The sequence below is a fragment of the Pecten maximus genome, chromosome 18 (genome assembly GCF_902652985.1).
Source record: "Pecten maximus chromosome 18, xPecMax1.1, whole genome shotgun sequence".
NCBI lineage: Eukaryota > Metazoa > Mollusca > Bivalvia > Pectinida > Pectinidae > Pecten > Pecten maximus.
In genome coordinates this window covers 6,763,253-6,766,827 of record NC_047032.1, presented here as the reverse complement: position 1 = coordinate 6,766,827, position 3,575 = coordinate 6,763,253, and the positions used below count along the sequence as shown (strand labels likewise).

The following is a 3,575-nucleotide window of genomic DNA, read 5'->3' as shown; positions in this document are numbered from 1 at the left end:
GGGTTATTTTCGCGGCGGTAAACTATACGCGGGGAGTTATTTCCGCATGGTTAAACTATACGCGTGGAGATATTTCCGAATTTCCGAGGGGATAAACTATTCGCTTTGGGTTATTTCCGCGGAGTTACACTTTATGCGTGGTATTATTTTTGCGGGGGTAAACTGTACGCTCGGGTGTCATTTCCTCAGGGGTAACTATAAGTGTGGGGGTTAATCCCGTGGGGGTAAGCAATACGCGTGGGTGTGATTTCCGCGTTTTATTTTAACTATACGCATGGGGGTTATTTCCGCGGGGTTTAAACTATATAGCGAATATAGCGAAGTTAGATCCCCGCGAATATTGCCAGCCATACAGTATCTTAAAGCAGGTACATACACGATAAACTCGCACACCGGACATCCCTGTACCTCTAGGCTCATTGTTCTATATTTGTTGCCATTGCCGGAGACAATTAAGACCCGGATGTACTTAGCGACGATGTTTCCTGCTAGGTTGTCGGACGGAATAAAACACCTAGATGGGACTAAATTGGTGTTCTGGGGTAAATAAATATCCCATTCATCCATATATGTAAGGTAGGTGTTATGTCACACCCGATTTTAATGTATTTGCACCAAATTCTTAGCGACACCAAACGGTGTCGGATAATTCCACGTTTTCATATGGTGGCGCTCTGGCCCTACACCAGACATGATGATAGGGCCAGAGAAAACTCGGGCTAGTTATATACTGTGTGCAGGCGGAACGTGTGATGCTGACCGTCACACAGAAACAGGTACGTAATCATGTAACATGCAAGTAAACGTTAACCGGATACGTATATCGGTGTTGTTATACTCAAAACCGAATCATATGAAAAACTGATATGAAGACTGTGTATAATGTATCTTGCATTCACTAGTATAGGTTCTCCTGGTTACTGTCAATTACAGGAAGCGAAGTAGAAATGGATCTTCTGAATTCCAATGACGAACATCAACAGTCCAATGGCAACACAACATGTTTCACTGAAAGAAGAAATAATGAGGACATTGGAGTATCTAATGCTGACTCTCTATTGCACAACTGTGCTTCACAAGGTTCCGGTGATGGCTCTCAACTGTCCAGTGGTATCACACAAGGTTTCGGTGTTAACTCTCAACTGCCCAGTGGTATTACACAAGGTTCCGGTGTAACTCTAAACCATCCTGTAGAGTTACACAACGTTCCACTGTTGGCTCTCAATCATCCAGTGGTATTACACAATGTTCCGGTGTTGACTCTTAACCGCCCAGCGGTATTACACAACGTTCCACTGTTGGCTCTCAATCATCCAGCGGTATTATACAAGGTTCGGTGATGTCTCTGAACCGCACAGTGGTATTACACAATGTTCCGGTGTTACTTCTCAACCAGTTGTATTACACAAGGTTCCGGTGTTAACTCCCAACCAGTTGTATTACACAAGGTTCCGGTGTTAACTCTCAACCAGACGTATTACACAATGTTCCGGTGTTAACTCTCAACCAGACGTATTACACAAGGTTCCGGTGTTGACTCTAAACTACCCAGCGGTATTACACAATATGTCGCTGTGGACTGTGAACCGCCCTGTAGTATTTCACATGGTTTCGCTGATGACTCTTAACCGCCCAGTGGTTTTACACAAGGTTCCGATGATAACTCTCAACAGACTTCTGAGGATTTATTGTTATCCCATTGTGACTTGAGTTTTTAATTAGAAGGAAATGGTTGAATCCTAATCGATTCACAGAATGAAACTAGAGGCTTTATTCAATTTGCAAAAATGTTTTTATGAAACTTATACTAATCACTCATGTTTGCAAGGATAGAAGTGGCGAAGGTTCTAAATGTCCATTTTCCCCTAGGTGAAGGGCTTGTGTGGGTGGTCAGTTTTCAACAAAATGTGACTCGATTGGGTGTAATGTTACAGTATCAGGCCGTGAAATAACAGTGTGATGACACTATACAAGTGTGTTAACTAACACCATCACCAAAGGACCCCGTTTTTTTGTCTTTTCCCTTTTCTTTCTTATTTTCCCTCAGCTACACGTCAGCAGATTCATCATGTAGTTATACAATGTATACTACATATTTTTATGAAATATGCAATTTTTCTTCAGAATTTAGAGTTGTGCTCAATGTTAATGCTATCAAAATTAAAATCAGTGTATTTTAACCAAATATCTTTCATTTTGGAATCTTTGATACTTAAATATATCATATCATACTCAAACATACATATAAAGATATTTTTTGGCGGTTTTCGGGCTAAATTGTCTCCGTTGTATCGTTAATGAGCTAATTGCTCATATTTAAGCAACTCGCAAAGAAAACTTAAGTTACCTTTTTCGATTAAAATCTTTTTTTTATCTTAAAACATAATCTTAAAAATCAAAATATAAACATATGAAAGTTGCTTAAATATGAATGTATATTTACATAATGGAATGTCAATATTTTTATTGATGATCGAAATGGTAGGATATGTTGAAATATTGATGATTTTAAGTATCAAAGAAATCTGAAATACAAAGCATGACTGCACTTGTTATAACCAGTTAACGTCATGTTATGCAATATATTGCCAAAATCTTTTTTTTGTAAATAATTGTTTGAATAACTGTAATTTAGGCGTTTATTTTCATTTGAATGTTGATGTATGTGTACACAAACATCCAATCACGATATTTCTACTTATGTAAAGTACAACGAGATTTGTGACCCGCAATGTTAGAATCCAACCGTCCACAGGTCCAGTCTTATGTAAATATGTATAATATATAATATTTACTGTCAATAATTGTCAGTGCCCATCAATTCAAGATCAGTTGTTTTACATCCTAGTAGTATACATCCTAGTAGTAATACATACATGTCCCTGTATATTAAGAGATGGCGCTAGATATAGTGTTATATTGCTTCCTGTAAATCAAAAATCTAAAATATCCTTCATAAGTAATGGCCAGATCAATGTTTAATTAATGTAACAGCAAATGTCTCAATGCATGGTGTTATAAATACTAGACACTATATTTGTTTGATGTGAAGTTATAAGGTTGAGTGTTTGGTTTGGTTTGGTTTATTTTGTTTAACGTCCTGTTAACAGCTAAGGTCATTTAAGGATGGCCTCCCGTGCGTGCGACATGCATGCGTGTGGTGAGTGCGTATGTGTGTTTTGGGAGGCTGCGGTATATTTGTGTTAAGTCTCCTTGTGATAGGCCCGAAATTTGCCGATTTATAGTGCTATCTCACTGAAGCATGCTGCCGAAGACACCCAGCAGCACACCCCACCCGGTCACATTATACTGACAACGGGCGAACCAGTCGTCCCACTCCAAATATGCTGAGTGCTAAGCAGGAGAAGCAACTACCATTTTTAAAGACTTTGGTATGTCTCGGCTAGGGGACAGAACTCAAAGCCTTCCTCAAAGCGGCGAACGCTCAACTAAAGGCCAAAAGTGAGGCATTGTCAAGGGAGACATTAGGAAGAAGAAAGTTGTTAAGAAAGAAGAGAAAAGATAAGATCCCAAATTTAGTCGCCTCTTACGATCATGCAATGGAGTAGCAGGTA

At 39.2% G+C, this 3,575-nt stretch overlaps 1 protein-coding gene across 1 annotated transcript; it reads left to right on the top strand.

Annotated features, from left to right (window-relative positions):
- The first annotated feature begins 654 nt into the window (after positions 1–654).
- Positions 655–2,446, top strand: LOC117316209. The gene is made up of 2 exons (XM_033870737.1): positions 655–776; positions 934–2,446. The coding sequence occupies exons 1-2, from the start codon at positions 692–694 to the stop codon at positions 1,338–1,340; spliced, it is 492 nt and encodes a 163-aa protein (XP_033726628.1). The 5' UTR covers positions 655–691; the 3' UTR covers positions 1,341–2,446.
- The last annotated feature ends 1,129 nt before the right edge of the window (positions 2,447–3,575 follow it).